At 35.7% G+C, this 19,591-nt stretch overlaps 1 protein-coding gene across 2 annotated transcripts in view; it reads left to right on the top strand.

The window, feature by feature from the left end:
- Positions 2,263-19,591, top strand: part of ERGIC2 (ERGIC and golgi 2) — a 44,029-nt gene continuing 26,700 nt past the window's right edge. The window contains exons 1-5 of one of the 2 annotated variants that reach the window (XM_005680705.2): positions 2,263-2,394; positions 11,473-11,615; positions 13,270-13,378; positions 15,242-15,288; positions 16,810-16,880. In XM_005680705.2, the coding sequence (XP_005680762.1) occupies positions 11,510-11,615; positions 13,270-13,378; positions 15,242-15,288; positions 16,810-16,880 (333 nt within the window). In that variant the 5' untranslated portion in view covers positions 2,263-2,394; positions 11,473-11,509. Of the gene's footprint in view, positions 2,395-4,512; positions 4,532-11,472; positions 11,616-13,269; positions 13,379-15,241; positions 15,289-16,809; positions 16,881-19,591 lie in introns of those variants that run through there. The other variant, XM_005680706.3, reaches the window with a different exon arrangement.

Here is a 19,591-nt window from a genome sequence, read left to right on the forward strand (position 1 = left end):
GAAGAATTGATGCTTTTGAACTGTGATGTTGGAGAAGACTCTTGAGAGTCCCTTGGACTGCAAGGAGATCCAACCAGTCCATTCTGAAGATCAACCCTGGGATTTCTTTGGAAGGAATGATGCTAAAGCTGAAGCTCCAGTACATTGGCCACCTCATGCGAAGAGTTGACTCATTGGAAAAGACTTTGATGCTGGCGGGGATTGGGGGCAGGAGAGGAAGGGGACGACCGAGGATGAGATGGCTGGATGGCATTACTGACTCGATGGACGTGAGTCTGAGTGAACTCCGAGAGTTGGTGATGGACAGGGAGGCCTGGTGTGCTGTGATTCATGGGCTGGCAGAGTCGGACACGACTGAGCGACTGAACTGAACTGAACTTAGTCCTTGTAACAATCTTTGATTCATTATTGTGCCGTTTTATAGGTAAACAAAAGAGGACCAAAGAGATAAAATAATATGCCTAAGGTCACAGCCTAGTAAGTGATTGAACTGGAATTTTAGCCCAAGAAATCCTGGCTCAGTATTTGTGATCTCAACCACTCCACTATGTTTCTTCTTAAATATCAGTTTAAGCTTTAAATCAGTTTAGGGAAGGTTTAAAATTTTGGGGCTAATCCTGAGATGAAAGTCTGGAAGTGAAATTCCATCAGTGGAAATTCTTTGCCCTTATTTGCTAGGATATTTTAAATTTAGTAAAATTTTATATTTCAGTAAGTGTTAATTAATTAAATAAAATGATTTCTCCTTTGAAAGGCAGTTTAGTTCTGTGGTCAAGATTTTTCTGCATCTCCTAGCTATCTGACTTTGGGTAAACTACTTAACTGCCACTTATTTCTATTTCCATATCTAGTAAGTGAATAATATTGTGAGGGTTAAATGAGATACAGACAGTAAAACATATAAATATTGCTTACAGGGGGGAAAAAGTGCTGTATACCCCTTAAGAATTAGTCAGTATTATTTTTTTGTGAGAATTTTTGGTCAATAAATCTTAAAATTCAAATCTCAATGTTTGGAAAATCTGGTAACACATGGGCTTGCTCTTGAACCCTTTCTTTTCAAAGTCCCTTCTGTTGCCTCTTATGATAGGAAGTGTTCGGAAAAGCTGAATGAAGCATTAATTTTCTTTCTCAATAAATATTTGAGTGCATAGAAATGTACTGGTGATATAAAATTGACAGAGACAGATGTCCTTTTTTAAATTTAATTTTTAATTGGAGTATATTTACAATATTGTGATGGCTTCTGCCACACATCAACATGAATCAACCATGGGTATACATATGTTCCCTTGCCTCTTAACTCTCCCTCTCACCTTCCTCCCCATCCCACCTCCTAGGATGTCACAGAGCACCAGCTTTGGGTTTCCTGTGTCATACAGTAAATTCCCACTTTACATATGGTAACACACCTGTTTCAATGCCACTCTCTCAAATCATCCAACCCTCTTTCTTCCCTACTGTGTTCAAAAGTCTGTTCTCTATGTCTGCATCTCCATTGCTGCCCTATAGATAGGTACATCAGAATCTTTGTAGATCAGATGTACTTTCTGATGGAGTTTACTAATTGTTGGCCAAAAAGTTCGTTTGCATTTTCCCATAAGATATTACGGAAATATCAGAACGAACTTTTTGGCCAACCCATAGACAAGACAAACATTTAATAAATAATTGTTACCTGGTCTTAAAGGGAAAGTTTAAACGTTCTTGACAGAAGAAAATAAAGAGGTAAAGAAAGACTGCACAAAACGTGACGAGAGTTTTGGAGGAGTGATACATTTAGGGCTGTAAATGTTAATTCCTGCGTGAGATTCGTTTTGTGGTCTCCAACTTCTTGTATGCGTGCCTATGCGGGTGTGCATGCCCGGCTCCCTCGTTCAGTGGAGTCCTACTCTTTGCGACCCTATGGACTATATAGCCTGCCAGGCTGCTCTATCCGTGGAATTTTCCAGCCAAGCATACTGGAGTGAGTTGACACTTTCTACTCCGGGCGATCTTCACGACTCGGGGATTAAACCCACGTCTCTTGCCTCTCCTGCATTGGCAGGCAGATTCTTTACCAGTCGCGCTAGTTGGGAAGCCCCAGGTTTCCAAATTGGTAGAATACAAATCCCTCCCTGGAGAAGTTACTTCCGTATTAGCCAAATAGGTATAACTGAAATATATTTAAATTTCTCTTCTGTTTAGCCACACCCCTTTAATTTGAACCACGCCTCTTGATTCACAGAGCACTTCGTCAGCAAAGGGAATATCGCGAGAGCTCTACACCAACTCCGTGTTGACGTTTTCAACGGTGGTAGTGGCTTCTGTTCTCGCGATATTTCCGGGTAAATGGGAGCCCGGGCCACCCGGGCTTCTGTGAAACATGGCGGTCGGCTGGGACCGTAACACAAGGTAAAATAATGAAACCCTGCTGGGTGCTGGTCCCTCGCTTGCTCCAGGGCTGTTCAGGGCATGAATGTGGTTAAAGTAATGAGAGCCAGTTATAGGATTGTTCCCTGTCTTAATTCCTCTCTTCTGGAGAACGGGCCGGACCTGGGAGCCGCTCTACCTATCTTCCCGGGGGCGTTACTGGCAGGACCCTGGGCAGCGCTGCGCCGGGAATCGCTTTCTCCGGTTCAGTGTTTCTGCGCTGTCTTACAACTTGAAGGAGTTTAGGTACTTCCCCGTAGCTTCTGACCCTGGCCCATTGCTTCTTACAGCGCCCCGTGCCCCAGTGGCTCCTCCCGTCCTCAGGCGACGAGGGTCCCACGTTGTGAAGACCTGCCTGATGGTGTCCGGATTTCCCGGGTGTCTGGCTTCCATCCCCGTTCAGACAAATACCAGATTCTTCGCAGCAAGTTGCTCTCTTGTCTGAGAAAGACCTAGATCTTCTAAGCCTCCCCTCAGGAGGTTCGCGCACCGCTTAGGAAAATGAGGAGGGGGTTAGGATAGGACGAGATGCTATAGGAGAGAGAGGTTCTAGTGTCAATACTTTTCTGAAACCCTCGAGAGTTAAGAAACCCTCGTTAGGTAACAGTCAACTCGTGGTAGAGAATACCCTTGGGTATTGGTAGTGTATAGAATTAGTAGGTCATTGTTTGAGAAAAGGTGTTCTTGTAACTTTTATATTTAGGATTTAATGCCCTCAGGACAACGCAAAGTTACATAATATCTGTTAAAATGTTGCAAGACGGGCCTTCAGAAGCAGTCAAAGATACAGTTAAAAATGGAATTTACTTGTTTGCAATTGTATTTAAATATTTGACTGTACTCTAGTATACAGCTATTATTAAGAAATGAATCAGGTTTGTTCACTGAAGAGTGTAGTAGGTATGTTTGTTTACTTAATTTGTTTATTGATATCTCCACATTGTTGCAATTATTCCGGGTCTCTTAGGGGAAAAACATGAAAAAAAGAAATTTCATGGTTTTCTTTAGGGGAAGAAGAGGGAGTGAATTTCTTTCTTTGTGATGGTAAAATTCAGTCACAGCTGATTGTTATAATTGAGGGTACAAATCATAAAAATATACCAAGCTTTAAAGTCTCAGAGGAAACTAGTACTGACTTGGAACAATAACAGGAAAAAGAAAGAAAGAAAATGATAAATTTCCTTTAGGGTTAGTGATTTAATTGGAAGAAATGGTGAAACTTATTTTTAATAGAAGTTATTTTTTAGGCAGTTTGTGCCTGCTATAAATCGTTTTCAACAGTTTTTCAATATTATGATTCTGCCTCTTAATGTCCTGATGGATAAATTAACCTCTTTGTACTTTAGTTTCCTTATCTGCAAAATGGAAATAATAATACCAGACTCAGAAGGTGGGTGGTGGTGCTCAAAGTGTTAGCTCTTGTTAATTTTTAATTTTTGTTTTCTGTCTTATATACCTACTCACAAAATGTTGCTTTTGTACTTAGCCAAAATATAGAATGAAGAAGATGCTTTTTAAAGTAATTTCTTTGATTCCAAAATTGATTATACTTTTCAGTCTGTATGGTTAATTTGTGCTTAAGCTCCATCTTCCAACTGCTTGCTTTCTTAAGCTGTTATCCTCTCTTTAATTACTAAGTTACAGATTTCTTCTTTCTACTACTTCATGCAGTCTTACCTCAGTCTAGGTCAGTGACCTAGTGCCTTGGAAACCCATTCTCCTTGCTTCTGGGGACTTTCATTCTATTGTCAGTATATTTCATGTGTCACTGACCTTTTCTTCACACTTGCCTTACTTTCTTAATTCAATTTTGTGTGCTTTTATTGAGTACTTACTGGAGTCAAACCTTGCTTCATCTTGTTATTAGGTGCATCCAACTTGTGTTGCCAGCACTCGATGTCTCTCAACATTTATTCTATCAATTTACATAATTCTCAGTCTGTTCATGGTGAAGTGAAGTGAAGTTGCTCAGTCGTGTCCGACTCTTTGTGACCCCATGGACTGTAGCCTACCAGGCTTCTCCGACCACGAGATTTTTCAGGCAAGAGTGCTGGAGTGGGGTGCCATTTCCTTCTCCAGGGAATCGTCCTCATCCAGGGATCAAACTCAACTATTCATGGTATTATCAACTAATTCAGATAATCTTTCCACCTTCCTAAAGACTTTAACAAATCTCAGCTATCTTATAAGTCTTTGCATTTCTTTTGAAAATTAGACATAGACATTTATCAAATGACTCATTTTTATCTTGATTAAAAACTGTGAGGTAAACCATTATGTCTCCATCCCTCCTTTTGAAATAAAATTATAATAGAGAATTGTGAGAAGTTGAGGATCTTTTCAAATTTGTCACATAGCTAGTAAGTGCCTAGAAGAACCCCAAGCATTTCCAGTCACAGAACTCACATTTATACCATCTTATTTGCTTCCAAGTAAACATTTTTAAAAAATATCACTTGGAAGGTTGTTAGATTTGCTTGAATTATGTTAGTGTAAATAACTGTAATTATTAAACATTTTACTCTATTGTAAAAAGTTTTAAAGTAAAAAAGAATGAGTACTTTTTTGATATCTAGTGCTGTAAGTGAAGTGAAGTCGCTCAGTCGTGTCCGACTTTTTGCGACCCCATGGACTGTAGCCTACCAGACTCCTCCCTCCATGGGATTCTCCAGGCAAGAGTACTGGAGTGGGGTGCCATTTCCTTCTTCAGGGGATCTTCCCGACCCAGGGATCAATCCCGGGTCTCCTGCATTCCAGGCAGACGCTTTAACCTCTGAGCCACCAGGGAAGCCCATAGTGCTGCAAAGTGAAACTAAGGTATCTTTCATAATTTTTTTTTCTTTTGTATTCTAATGCAGTATTATTAAGTGGCTTAAATTTACAGATAAGTCATAGTTTTGTTTTTCATTTCTGAAGTTCAGTGGCAGCCTGGATAGTATTTATTCCACCTCCTTTCTCATTCTTATTAATGACTTGTGTTAATTTCACAGGGCTGACTTAGCAAATTACCATCTGCCTGGTTTAAAAAAATAGAAATTTGTTTTCTTTCAATTCTGGAGGCCACCAGACTGAAATAAAGAATTCAGCAGGGCCATATTGCCTCTGACAGCTCTAGGAAGGAAACCTTCCTTGCCTGTTCTAACATTTGGGCTTGTAGTTTCATCAATGTAATCTCTACTTGTCTTCAGATGGCATAGTCCCCAGTGTGTCTGTGTATCCTCATATGGCTTGTCATTAAGGCACTGGCCATTGGATGTCCGACTCTTTGCCACCTCATGGACTATATACAGTCCATGGAATTCTCCAGTCCAGAGTACTGGAGTGGGTAGTCTTTCCCTTCTCCAGGGGATCTTCCCAACCCAGGGATCGAACCCAGGTCTCCCACATTGTCAGTGGATTCTTTACCAGCTGAGCCACAAGGGAAACCCTCATTGGATTTGGGGCCACCTTAATATGGTATGATCTCATCTTAACTAGTTGTATTTTTGAAAACCCAGCTATTTTCAAATAAGACCTATTCACAGATACCAGGGATTAGGACTTGGATGTATCCTTTTGGGAGGCATAGTTCAGCTCACAACAATGCATATGTATTAACCAATTAAATATTTTTCATATTGTCAAATATATGTTAAAAATAGAAGTTAGCTCATAAAGTATGAGTAGCAGGAATAAATTGTGTCTCCACAATTCCCACCTCCCTTCTTTTCTTTTTGTTTGAAGCAATAATTAAATGTAATGGAGCCATAGAAGTGTCATGAATTCTGTATTTTAATTTTGGCAAAGCATCTGATAGTCTCATTGTATTTACATGGACACAGATGATGAAATAACTGGCTGTGTGGCATTACTTAGATTGAGTGTTGATAATATGTGTTCCAGCATGAAAGTTGGTTTCATATTTCTTATGCAGTTTTTCAAAGCATTGTTTTAGTCTCAATTGTTATCAATGACTTAGTAGAGCTTATGTGTTTTATTTTTTAGTATACACAGCAGTATAGGAGAGAAATTGAAGATATGGTACTGGAGATTGTCAAATTATGAAAACCACTGGGCAAAGGAATCTAGCATAATGGCTCCTAAATTTTGTTAACCAGTACAAAAAGTATATAGAAATCAGGGAAAGGGGCTGGACTCAACGGCTAATGTAGAATTGAAAGTTTTAATTTTATTAAAGAAAGACATCCAAAAACAAAACAAAAAACTTTCTGTCTGCTTTATCATTTCACCAAAGAAAGGATATTTGGCACGTTAAAAACAAGGAAAGGAAATAATTTCAGAATAAAAGACAGATTTTTTTAAATTGAATAAATTTAACTTTAAAAATTCTTATGTTATCATTGCTGTTTTCATTTAGTAGGTACAGATTAGAAACTTTTGTGATAGAATAGCAGTCCTGTGGCTCTGGAAATCACTGATCTAGGGTCTTTCTAAATGTGTTTTTGAAAATGGCTAACAGCTGGATGGAGAAGCAAATTCAGTGGGAATGGGAGCAGTGGAACTGCATGATGGGGAGGAATCCAAGGGATTGAGAACCCAGGGAAAGTGAAGAGTAGGTTTTCCCCTAGTCAAGAAATTAAAGAACTGCAAGGATAATTGTTTCTGCTCGGAGAAGAAAATTCGTGTTTTGGGTATTAGCAGCAGAGCACTTTTAAAATTGAGCTTCCTGGGTAGCTCAAACGGTAAAGAATCTGCCCGCAATGTGGGAGACCTGGGTTCGATTCCTGGGTTGGGAAGATCCCCTACAGAAGGGGATGACAACTCACTCTAGTAGTCTCGCCTGGAGAATTCCATGGACAGAGGAGTCTGGTGGGCTAAAGTCCATGGGTTCGCAAAGAGTCGGACACGACTGAGCAACTAAAACACACACACACAATTTTAAAAGTTCAGAGGAGCCAAAATGTGACCTTGTTCATGTGTGACTTTGTATAGAATTAAGATGGAAATGATTGGAGAATAAATGTTATGTTTACATGACATCACTGTGAGTTAGTGCCTGAGTGTCATGGGATGGGGAAAGAGAGAAGTACAGACCTGGGTTTGATCCCTGGGTTGGGAAGATCCCTTGGAGGAGGGCATGGCAACCCACTCCAGTATTCTTACTTGGAGAATCCCATGGACAGAGGAGCCTGGCGGGCTACAGTCCATGGGGTGTCAAAGAGTTGAATACATAATATGAAAGTTAGCTATAATTCTGTATAGTATGTGTGTTTATTATTATTAGAAGATAGACTTAAAAAGGGAAGAGATGGTCAAGAAATCATGTTGAAACCTGCCGCTACTTTACCTGTGAGTCTCAGAAAAGAAGTAGGATTCAAAGAGAAGCCACTAGAAGAATGTCAAGTTTCATAAATAGCAGGTAGAAGGCTTGCTTTTAGAAAAACTAGAAGTTAACAGATGACTTGTTCATATCAAAATAGTGGCTCTGTAGAGCAGACTGGCAATTTTTGAGGTGGAACGAATTTCTCGGGTGTAGGTTAGTGCTGAGGTAATAAGAATGAGAGAAGAGCAGCAGAGTGGCAGGTGCTCGAGTGTAGAATAGAGCTGTCTTGAGGGGAAGGTGAGACCCCCGCCACTTCACCAGGAACTTGGCCTGTTGTCAGCTTTTCTAGTCTGTTTGGGGAGAGCCAGTGAGAGTGCCCTCTATGTGTTCTCTGGGTCAGGCTGTGCAGTTGTAGAAACTAGAAATGGGAGAGGGAGATAGCCAGTGAGTACACTAGATGATTAAGGGAGGAGTACTGGATAGGCTGTATGAATATTAGAGTGTTGGGAAAACCAACTACTTGCTTGCCATATCTTTATACTTAGATTCAATTTATAAGAAAGCATTTATAAGGCTTATTAAAATACATAGAATGTTTAGAAAATGAAATTCACAGTTTTATTCTTTTGCTCAACAATGCTATAGCTACTATGAGCCAACCACTGTTAAAGGTGCTGGAGATATACTATAGTGATTTATACTTGTAGATCTTATATTTTTACATACTTATCTAAGTATGGATGTTTTGATTGGAAAGCTGTGCTATCATGAATGTTAATGGTGAATTTCCCACCTTCCTTCTTTTCTTCCTTCCATAAATATTTATCAAGTAACCTCATGTGCATTGGAGATACAAAAACTCAGTTACCCATGGTCCCTGCCTTAACATTACTGTGGAGAAAACAAGCAGGTAGAAATAGTGTGCTAAAACTACAGTGTTCTAGGAGCAAATGCTGTAACTCATGTTTGAGGTCATTGAAGGTTTTTCCTCCTTGAGAGACATGTTTAGACTGAGATGTGAAGAAAGTTAGCCAAATGTAGAGGTGAGGTAGGAGGGGGAGGATATTTCTAGTAGACAGAATAGTGTGTTTAAGGAATAGAAAGTGATTTTGTAAGGTTGGAACTAAGACTTTGAGAAACTGGGTTTTGAAGAGAGGTAAGCAGGGTCTGTGTTTTCAGTGCTTTGTAAAACATGTTGGGATAGATAGATTTCAAACTCTTCAAATGTAATGGGAACCTATGTAAATATTTTAAAATGAAACTTATATGATGAGTTTTATGTATTAAAAATATTATTGATTGTCATATAGAGAGTGAATCTAAGGTTTGAAGATTGTTTGAAGCAATGCAGAGATAGATTATGGCAGCTGAGACTAGGATCCTCGTAAGGAATTTCTCTGGGCCTGGAAAAGTTAGAATTGTGAGAAATTTAAGAAGAGTTTAAGGGTGAAATCCATGTTTCTAGCTTGTGCATTTGGATGCATGTATCATCATTAATTTAGGGACACAGGAGGAGAAACAGGTTTGGTAGGGTGAAGTGTTTATTTTTAGGCATATTTACTCGAAATTGTCTTTCCAGTGCTCCAATGAAAATGTAATAGAAGGCAGAAAGATATTCATGTCTGCAGAAAGATTTGGACTGGTAATAAAAATTTGAGAGGAATCAATGTGTTGATGGAAATGGAAGGGATGGGAGACCACTTGGGGAAAGTGTGGAGGGTGTGCAGAAAGATTTGGACTGGTAATAAAAATTCGAGAGGAATCAACGTGTTGATGGAAATGGAAGGGATGGGAGACCACTTGGGGAAAGTGTGGAGGTTGAGAGAAGGGCCTAGTGCAGAATCTGAGAGGAAGAATCTGCAAAATAAGCCAAATCAGGAATGTAGTATTACCTCAGCCAAGGTATGAGACTGTTTCAAGAGGGAAAAGAAGTGATGAACAAGTGAGAAAATGTATTCTCTCAGAAGCAAAACTGAATTAAGGCCAAAATTGTCCATTGGATTTGTTACTAAGGAAATTGTTGATGACCTTGCTGAGAGCAAATTTAGTTGAGAACCGAGGAATTAGTCTCAGGATATGAATGGAAACAACTCATTCCTTTAAGTGTCGTATCTTTTTGCCTTTTCATACTATTCATGGGGTTTTCAAGGCAAGAACACTGAAGCGGTAGCCAGAGTTGTGTTGGATTTGAGCTTACCTTGAGAGTTTTGTTTTAAAGTTAAGTGGCTTGAACGTATTTACTATTTAACTCCTGTAGTAGAGAATGAGTAGAAATTTGAAAGATGGAAGAAGGATCAGTCTTGGTGCTATTACTGCTAAGTGGGAATAGAAAATAAATTTGATTACTGAGTTGAACAAACATGAGGAGCCATGGCTTATGCTTAATAAACGCTCAGAAGCTTTAATTCACATCTATCATGGGAATCAAACTCTGTCTTCTCTATTGTCTACATGTTCTTTTTTTTCTTAGGAAAACCATGTATATGAAAACCAAATTATAATCTGAAGGCCACTTTTAAACATGGAATCAGCAAGGGGAGTAAGTTGGATGTTTGTAATAGCAAATAAAATCAGCCCTTTAATGCATTCAGCTTCATGTTAGGGCCGTGGTTCCTGCATGGACTGATTAAGTAGTGCCCCTGGTTAGGGCTTGCTCTCTTTTGGGCAGTGTTTGTGATTCCTGCCAATTTTTACCTCTCTGGTCTCCTTTTTCTCCATGAATACTCTTTCTATGGTCTTTTCTTTCTGTATTAATACTATTTAGATTTTAGATAAGTCTTTCTGCTTTCTTCTAGACACTGGGTTTTTTTTTTAGTGACTTTACAACCAATAGACTCTTTCTATTAGGTGTTAATTTTATCAGTACAGCTTTGATTTGGGTAATGCTTGTAGTATCACCTATAATATTTATATAAATCAGCCATATAAAATTCTATAAATATTTGTGATTTCAGTTATTTTATGGCTTGCATATTTTAGATATAGTTGGCATAATGATCAAAAGGAGAATAGCAAGCAGTCAATTTTTAAATAATATTTTTATTATAAAAATAGATAATTTGTAAAGTTCAAAATTTTGTAAAGAGAACAAAATTCTCCCATTATCTACTTAAAACCTTTTGTGTATAGGCTTTCAGTTTTTCTCCCCAAGTATCTTTTTCCCTGCATCTAATAAAACTGGAATATGGCCTTCTAGTCTTAATGTGTTATGAGTATTTTTGTACATTATTGTATTTTCTTTTATAAGATTTTCAGTGCTTACTTAGACTCAGAACTTTTAATTCACCAAATTTGTATATTGGGTGTGAGGGTTTTGTGAAATACCCTCATAATGAAATTTTTGTGCACAACACATATATTTTCCTTAGGATACATTCCTAAAAGAGGAATTTACTTGGTGAAAAGAGGAGTGGTGATTATTTATGTTGTTGTTAGCAATATATGAGCATGTCTATTTTACTTCATTGTCATCCTTTAATGGAAATGTGTTATTTTTGTATGTTTTGTTAATTTAAGAGAATAACCATTTTAAGTTGTATATTCAAATATTACAAATATGATTGAGTAGCTTTTCACATTATTTAGCTGTTAAATGTGTTACTGTGTGTAAATTACCTTTCATTAGTACTTTTTGTCAGGGTGGGAGTGGAGAAAGAATAGTGTTAAGCTTTTTTTTCCCTTGAGGAGGAATGAGAATGTTAAGTTGTTCCAAGGACATTTGCCAGTTATCTAAAAATAAAATAAACCTTTTAATCTTTCTGAAGGATGCATTTATTCGTTTTTTTTTTATTTCTTAGCATGACTATATGAAAGAAGAAGAAGGTTTTCCTGAAGATGAGGCGACTGAATCGGAGGAAAACCTTAAGTTTGGTGAAAGAGTTGGATGCCTTTCCAAAGGTTCCTGAGAGCTATGTGGAGACTTCAGCCAGTGGGGGTACAGGTGAGTATCAGTTCAAATCAGAACTCCTTCAGGAAGTTCATCTTCTGAGTTAGCATGGTAGTGAGGGTGGGGGCGTGAAGGCATGTCCATGACGGGGGAGTATATGCATACATATAGCTGATTCACGTCACTCTAACACATTGGAGGACAGTTATACACCAATGAAAAAAAGAAGAAAAAAGGTTAAAAAAACCCTTTCTTTCCAAAAAAAAAGAACTTACAGAAATGTCACTATGAGGAAGAACTCATCAGTGAATTTTAAAATAACTTTAAACTCATCAAAGTAACTTTATAGCTGGTCTGTCCTCATGTCACACTATTTGCCTTAAATTTATTCTTCTGTATATGCTTTTTGGCATCCAACCCTGAGCAGCCTATGCATTTAGCAGTGTTTATTAAAGCATAACTGAACAAATTAATTCAGTTATACTGCTTTGGTGCTCTTGAATTATTATTAAGATTTTTATATGTAGATAGAATTGAAGTTATTTAATGATGTTGAAACTGCCCTAGTCTGTTTTGGTTAAGAGTAAGTCACTTTAGATATGATAATAAAATTCTTAAATTTCACATTACTAAAGAAAGGTAGAATAGGGTAGTAAGTTAAGAGCTTAGACTTTGGAATCAGACTGTCTGGATTTAAATTCCACCTCTGCCCCTTCCTAAATACTTGATCTTCAGAAAGTTCCTCAACCTGTCTGTGCTTTAGTTTCTTACACAAAATGAGGATGTTATCAGTGTTTACCTGGTAGAGTTGCAGTAGCAATTAAATAAGTCAATATTTATGAAATACTCAGAGCAGTGCCTGGTACAGAGAGAGAGATTTGTTAAATAAAATAGTAATGAAATATATCAGAAAAATGTAACAGTATTTACTATAACTTTTTTCTATGTGAAGAACTAGTAAATCAGTATATTTCTCATAAGATTCACATTTTGTTTGGTAAAATAATTTGGTAAAATTTACATTATTTGCTATTTCTAATCTCCTGTGATTAACTTTGTTAATGAACATAGTACAAGTTCTTGTTACACTGTCCATTTTAAGTGTTTTTTGTCATAGTAGATGATAGTGCTTTTTCTTTTAATTAGCTCTTTTAAAATGAAGTGAAATATTTGGGAGATTTCCAAGTAGATTGAGTTTTATCTATCTACTTTGGTAAGCAGAGATGGAGATTTTATTTGACTTTCTGGCACAGATTGTGAACTCTCAAGATCTAAGAAATTAGGCAGTTTTTTTGTTATTTTAATTGGGCTACAGCATGGATGCCATTTTTAATTTGAGGGGACTACTTTCAAATTTGTGTTGTGAAACTTCCTTACTTTTATCGTTTATCATATCTGTGACTCTGCTGTTTGTAACAAGGTAAAAGTTTTGTGTCTTTGTGTAATTTTGACAGATCCATTTAGTGAGAAGTGTCCTTAATACTGAAGAAATAACATGCTTTCTCAATAATGCAAATGTTTGTGTTCATTAAATATTCATTTTTAAGTTGTTTTAGAAATTTTTTTTTAATATTTTAAGAAAAATCTTTTACAGTATTCATTCACATGGCAATTATATTAGGGTATTCTTTGCTAATTTTAATCTCAGTTTCCTGCTGTTTACCTTTTAAAAATTATTGTAATTCTTTCTTTTTTGTTGGTTTCTCAGTTTCTCTAATAGCGTTTACCACTATGGCTTTATTAACTATAATGGAATTTTCAGTATATCAAGATACATGGATGAAGTATGAATATGAAGTAGACAAGGATTTTTCTAGGTAACTGCTTTTATTTTTTGAAATGCCTTTAGATTTAAATTGTTCTGAAAATAAAATGGTTTAATTTTTATACATAGTTTATTTTAATTCTGAAGAAATAGTCCTTAAAAATTCTCATTATGAATTAGGTAAAATATTTTAGAATCATTTGAATACTGGTTAAATTATAAAAGAGAGGTTCTCTGTTCATATATTTGTTTAAAAAGGTTAGGAGAACAGAATGTATTTTTCCTTAGAAGTTGAAAAGGTGGAAATTGTTTGATGTTTTAAAACTGTTTACTCTTTAGATTTTGAAATATCTTACTGATCTGCCTGAGCTGGAAAACAAATTATGGTAACATTGTTTATACTTAAAGCTTGATTGTTGTAAATTATGTATAAACTATATTTTAAGGTAAACATCACTTTTAAGCCTTTGAAAATAATAGTATCTTAATTAGGAAACAAACATACTTTATTCATATCATTTGGATTTTTTAATTGATTGAAGATAACAGGTTTATAACATGTAGGTTGCACTAGATGGCAGGAAACATTTACTTTTCAATTTCAGTCCCAGATCTGCCAGTTACTTGGTGTGTGACTTTCGAGAACTGACTAACTCTATATCTGCATGTGCTTCAGTTTTCTTTTCTGTAAAATGGGGATAATATTTATACTACTTTCCTCTTCAGATCAATGAGAATTCAGTCAGTCAACATTTGTAATAGGTCCTTTGTAATCTTGGGCAAGTCATATAGCTGGCTTTTTTGGGCCTTAGTTTTGTGATCTGTAACGTCAATATTATTCTTAATGCCATTAGTTTTTAAGGAATTTGTTATTTTTCTTATTTATTTATTTTTTTAGCCCCAATGAAACACTTTTTTTTCTTTACAAATGAAGTCATGTAGTTCACCTCAAGTGTAATGGGGATGCCCAGAAGCCTGTCCACTTGGCTTCATCTTCTGGTTCCTATAAAATCTCATGAGCCTAAACTCCAGGGTTATTTGACTACAGTCTGAACTCTAGACAACTTTAAGACTACATGAAATTCTAAAAATCCATACTCTCTGTTGAAACCAGATGAAAATTATTAGGGTGAAAAAAAGTTTTGATAGGAGGCACAGGACAGACAGGACTAATACTGATTGTACTCATTCTGTTTTCTTGGTGCTTAATTCTTTTTGAAAATTAATTTGATTTGAACTGATCATTTGAAAATAAGGCATTGAGTGAGTCTTTTTAAAAGGCCATGCAAAACTTTAAGAATCAGATTTCTTTTTTCTAGTAATTTTGGTACATTTATTTTGACTTACACAGACCTAGTTTCCAGTATGCCACTTCAGTGGTTATCTGGTCTTAAACTAGGCATGCATTTATACTTCTGTAAATACCGTTGCTTATCTGTAGAACTGACGCTGTCCATTTTATAGGTCCATGATAAAGAATAAAGATTGTGCTGTTTGTAGCATATCAGGCATAATGCTGGATGCATGGTATTTATTTGATAAGGGAAGAAAGACTTTCAATTCCTACCTTTTGATTTTAAAAGTTTTACATTCTTTAGTCACATAGTCTATATAAGATTTATGTAAACAGAGGTTAATACTTTTTTCTGAGTTGCTTAGACTTCTCAGTTGTAAACTTGCCATTTAATTAAAGGATACTGTGTTTAAAACTTGTAAGTCAGAATGGCTTTTGTAATAATTACAAAATAGAATTGTTACTTTTGAAGAGCCTTTGTTTTGGCCATATGAAATGCTATACAAGTTCTAATTGACATATTCTGTGTGAAGTTCAAGTTTTTCATAGATCAGTTGATTTTTATTTCTCATGTTTTATTGATCAATTAATATATTATAATGTTTCCTTTTCATTTTTTAGCAAATTGAGAATCAATATAGATATTACTGTTGCCATGAAGTGTCAATGTAAGTACATCTTTAACTTGATGAACGCATATATAAATTACGGTTAAATAATTGCTGCTGCTGCTAAGTCACTTCAGTCATGTCCAACTCTGTGCAACCCCATAGATGGCAGCCCACCAGGCTTCCCCATCCCTGGGATTCCCCAGGCAAGAATACTGGAGTGGGTTGCCATTTCCTTCTCCAATGCATGAAAGTAAAAAGTGAGAGTGAAGTCACTCAGTCATGTCTGACTCTTAGCAACCCCATGGACTGCAGCCTACCAGGCTCCTCCATCCATGGGGTTGTCCAGGCAAGAGTACTGGAGTGGGTTGCCATTGCCTCCTCCAAATAATTGCTAGTAAAAAGTAAAAAATACTGGTTGTTTTAACTTTATTTTCCCTTTATGATATTGTAAAATACTGTTGTAGTGTTATTTAACAATGCAAATAAGAATGTTTTTCTCCACAGCTTTTATTTTTTAAATTTCTTCTCCATGAAGAGATTTAACTTTTACATTAGTATGATTAAAATGAAAGAAAATTGGAGGAAATTTTGATCAGTCAAAGTTCTAGTTTAGGTATATCTTGCTTGGAGTACCAGTTTTTACACCCACCTTCCACAAACATATCCTATCACTGTTTAAATTTACAACCCTTTACTTTTACTTTTGCACACAGGTTCAAATCTTTTAAGTTAATGGTGGTGTTACCATTTTCTGTTTTCTTCACTGGCTTCACTTAATTATACTGGTAGAAGTGAAAAAATGTTTTTATTCCAGGTAGATACTGTTTGAATCAGTATTGCTCTTAGAAATGAGGATGCTTTTTCATCTTAAATTGTATGTAAAGTACTGCTTGAAAAGTAGAGACCAAGAATTCAGTAATTCAAACAAAAGTTGTTAAAGTTGTAAACTCATTATATCCAATTAAGGAAATTCATTTCTAAGAGATTTCATCTAAATCTGTTTCCCTTTTCCATTTATATTTTCTTATGTTAGTGGTTTTAAGATAAAAGAAATATTTTGTATCTAAACTATTGTTAGTATTAATACCAAATTATCATATTTTGCTTTATTATAGATGTTTGAATACCAATAAAATTTTACCCTTTTCAAGATAAATTTTCCCTGTTTGTTGACTATTTAAATGTCATCAGTAGCTTTGCCTTAAGATTTTTTTAATCTCTAAAAATAATTATTGTCATTAATATTTTGTTCAGCAGCCATTTAATACTGACAGCAGCCATTTTATTGACAGTTTTTGCAAAGCTCTTCAGTTCAGTTAAGTTTATACTATTTTTACTGTGAGATTCCAAGTCATCTTTCTCACTGAGTAAAAAGTAGAAAAAGCATTATTAATTTTTGAAGTTATTTCCACCAAAGCTATATAATACTACTGTTTTAACTTGAATAAATAAGCAGTATAGGAAAGTGATCCTACATATTTGTGAGTTTTCTATTATTCATCTAATTTTGTTAGTTTATATCACATAGTTTGGTTCTGAGCATAGAATATAAAACTTCTAATTTTTTTTTTTATGCAGATGTTGGAGCAGATGTATTGGATTTAGCAGAAACAATGGTTGCATCTGCCGATGGTCTAGTTTATGAACCAGTAAGTTTGATTCACATGTCGTTTTCAGTTGTATGCTTTGAGGAATTTTTCCCTTGAAAACAGTTTTGATATTTGCTTTTAGTTTTGTCTGAGCTAATTTAAAAAAAAATACATTTTCTTATTTCAGGAGTCATGAATGACAATGTAAGTCAGCTATACTTCAATAAAAAATAAAACAAGAAAATAAAAGTGATACATTTCCTTTGTAAACGTTTAGGGGAAGAAAAAAGTTATATTTGATACTAAAGCCTTGAGATAACTATTGTTAGCATTTGGATAAACCTCTATAACAATAACCTTGTACTTATTTTATCTTTTTTGTTAATTCTTCCTAACAGTTCTTTATCTCATTTATACAGTTGCTAGAGTGATGACATTCCTTTTTTTCTGATGATTTAGAAATTCTGTGTCCTATTTGTATTCTTCTTTTACCAGATTTAAGTCCTTAAAAATGTCTGAGCTACATTTCTCATGTAATCAAGAATGAAGCAGTATCTAAGAGGAGAATTTTATATACATTTACTTTTTTTCACCTACCTTCACACCTCCATTTCCCAGACCTGGTGAAATACTGACATTGTCTTATCATTTTCATTGCGCAAGTTGTGTGTAATGAAACTAATTTATCAGAAGACACCAGCACATTATAGGGGCAGATATCACATTACAGGGGCAGGTAATAACAGGTCCTGATCAGAACTAGGCCTAAAGAAGCTTTAGAGAAGAACATACAGAACTCCCAGCTAGTTTGTCTGCTGGCTGCTCTGTTGGCTTTGTGGTACTTAAGTTTACTCATGCATTCTTGAGTTGTTTTGTTTACCATTGACAGTTGTGAACTCTCTATAAACAAAATTGGAAAGTGAAGACTAAAGGTGATGGAGGATTAGAAGTAACTGAATGTGTGGAGGAGAAAAAGGAAGCCCTTAGGTTAGTTCTGATTACCAAGTTATTTTTAGTTTATAGCAATAAAATGTATTTATGCCTTTTCATACACACTTTTAAAATAAAGTTTTCTAAAGAAAAAGTAACTTTTGTTAGTGTCACTCTGAATCTCTCTACTTCCTAACTCCTTTACTCCACTCAAAAAATTGATAGAGTAATTTTTAATGAGATTGGTTACCTTACAAAGTCAGGTACCATGTTACTGCATACTGTTATCTGGAAGTTTGGGTGGTGATTATTGTCAGGCACGTTCACATTTTTATTACATTTCATACTATTTTAGGTATAATTCTTCAACTTTCACTGAGTTTTACTGCTGTTATTTTCTACACTTCTTTGTTTCTTTATTTTTGTTGATCATTTTTTAAGGGACTTTTTGTGGCTTCTTTATCACAGAAAGAATATTGGGATGGACATGTACACTCTACTATATTTAAAATAGATGAACAACAAGATCCTACCCTATAATACAGGGAGCTCTACTCAACGTTATATGGCAGCCTGGTTGGGAGGGGAGTTTGGGGGAGAATGGATACATGTATATGTATGGCTGAGTCCGTTTGCTGTCCACCTGAAACTATCATAACATTGTTAATTGGCTATAGTCCAGTATAAAATAATTTTTTTTTTTTAGGACTATGTGGATTATGTTTTGTGACAGACTGCCATTCTGTCATTCCGTTGTTCATACATGTAAAGTTGGCTGAGGATAGAATTCTTGCTTTATGATACTTTGCACTCAGCTTTGTGGACATTCCTTTATTGCCTTCTGGCACAGTATTTTTTTCCTTGTAGGAAATGTATTTATCTACTTACATGCTTTCTTTCCTTTACTTTTGAAATTCAGACATTTATCCTATATATCCAAATGTAGATCTCCTTCAGTTGTTTTTGGCTTTTGGTGATATTAGTGATCTGAATTTTTAAGTCTTTTTTGGTTGTTGGTTTGCTTTAAAGATACTCAGAATAATACTTTGCTTCTGCTTTTAAAGATTCTTATCAAATGATGTTGACTTTCCTGGAGTGGTTCTCAATATTTTATCAACTCCTGCATAAGATGAATATTTTGAACTTTGCTTTTGACTTCTGAATGAATCTTTTTTTTCAATGCCTTCATTATGTTTTAAAATTCAGTGATTCTGCTTCCCACCTCTAATATATTGCAGATCACTCTATTTTTTCTATCTTCATGATGTTAAATCTCATTGAGAGATATTAGAAAAACTTTTTTTCTTATTTTTAGAAATGGTATCATAGAGGAAAATTAGGCCCACCTCAGATTGACCACGTCCTTCAAATTAATGAATCTTTTTTGTCTGTTTTCTTGTTCTTCTTTTGGATGGGAAAATGCATGGCCAAATAACTGATTGAGAGTTGAAGTAGGCGATGCTTCTTCTAAGTTAAAGCTTCAGAAGTTTTTGAAAAGAAAGGAAGAAGTCACACTGGGTTCAGGATGGCAGAGTGCGTCACTAGGGCACCACAGTGTTTCTTTTCTGTGTTTCTTTTTTGATGGGGTAAATTTAGCTGAGGTAATTCCTTTTTTGTTTAACTGGTGTGACTGTCCTCATTAGCCGGCAGCTGTGGCAGTAATTTTGCTTAATTGATATTACTGTCCAGGTCACATATAAGCTGGGAATAATACTGCTGTGGAATTCAGTCTCTGGCATTGATCAAATTATTGAAAGTGTTCTTAGGATGGACGCTGTCTTTTCCTCAAGTGTGTTATTGTCTTTTATCACCTGTTTCCCCTTTTACTGTGAATTGTCAAT

The sequence above is a fragment of the Capra hircus genome, chromosome 5 (assembly GCF_001704415.2).
Source record: "Capra hircus breed San Clemente chromosome 5, ASM170441v1, whole genome shotgun sequence".
NCBI lineage: Eukaryota > Metazoa > Chordata > Mammalia > Artiodactyla > Bovidae > Capra > Capra hircus.